At 40.9% G+C, this 357-nt stretch overlaps 1 protein-coding gene across 1 annotated transcript in view; it reads right to left on the bottom strand.

The window, feature by feature from the left end:
* Positions 1–357, bottom strand: part of LOC17900142 — a 934-nt gene that overhangs the window by 225 nt on the left and 352 nt on the right. Inside the window, exon 2 of the mRNA XM_006307663.2 lies at positions 5–349. Within this exon, the coding sequence (XP_006307725.2) occupies positions 5–349 (345 nt within the window). The remainder of the gene's footprint in view (positions 1–4; positions 350–357) is intronic.

Below are 357 nucleotides of genomic sequence, written 5' to 3'. Positions count from 1 at the left end.
AACTTTCCATTTCTTTAAGAACATGTTGAAGAGTATCAGCTTCACGTAAAGCAAAACTAATCATCTTACGTTCAATCAATCCTTCAACGTACTTGTACAAACCACGTTTCACGTATTCTTTCCTACAAAAATAAAGAACTGCTTCTTCATGTACAATATTGATGGCTACATCAAATCCTGAAACTGGCCAGTACTTGTCTCGTAGACGAATTCCAGTCTCACTATCTTTCTCCTGGACCGCACGAGTCTTTTTTAGCTCAGAGCTATACTCAGCAAACTGAGCGTTAAAGGCTCTGATCATAGCCGATTCAGCAACCGTCCTCCCTTTTGTTGTTGCTCGTCTCTTCAGCTTCTCGC

The sequence above is a fragment of the Capsella rubella genome, unplaced genomic scaffold (assembly GCF_000375325.1).
Source record: "Capsella rubella cultivar Monte Gargano unplaced genomic scaffold, Caprub1_0 scaffold_1, whole genome shotgun sequence".
Classification (NCBI taxonomy): domain Eukaryota; kingdom Viridiplantae; phylum Streptophyta; class Magnoliopsida; order Brassicales; family Brassicaceae; genus Capsella; species Capsella rubella.
This window is presented reverse-complemented; position numbering and strand designations above follow the sequence as displayed.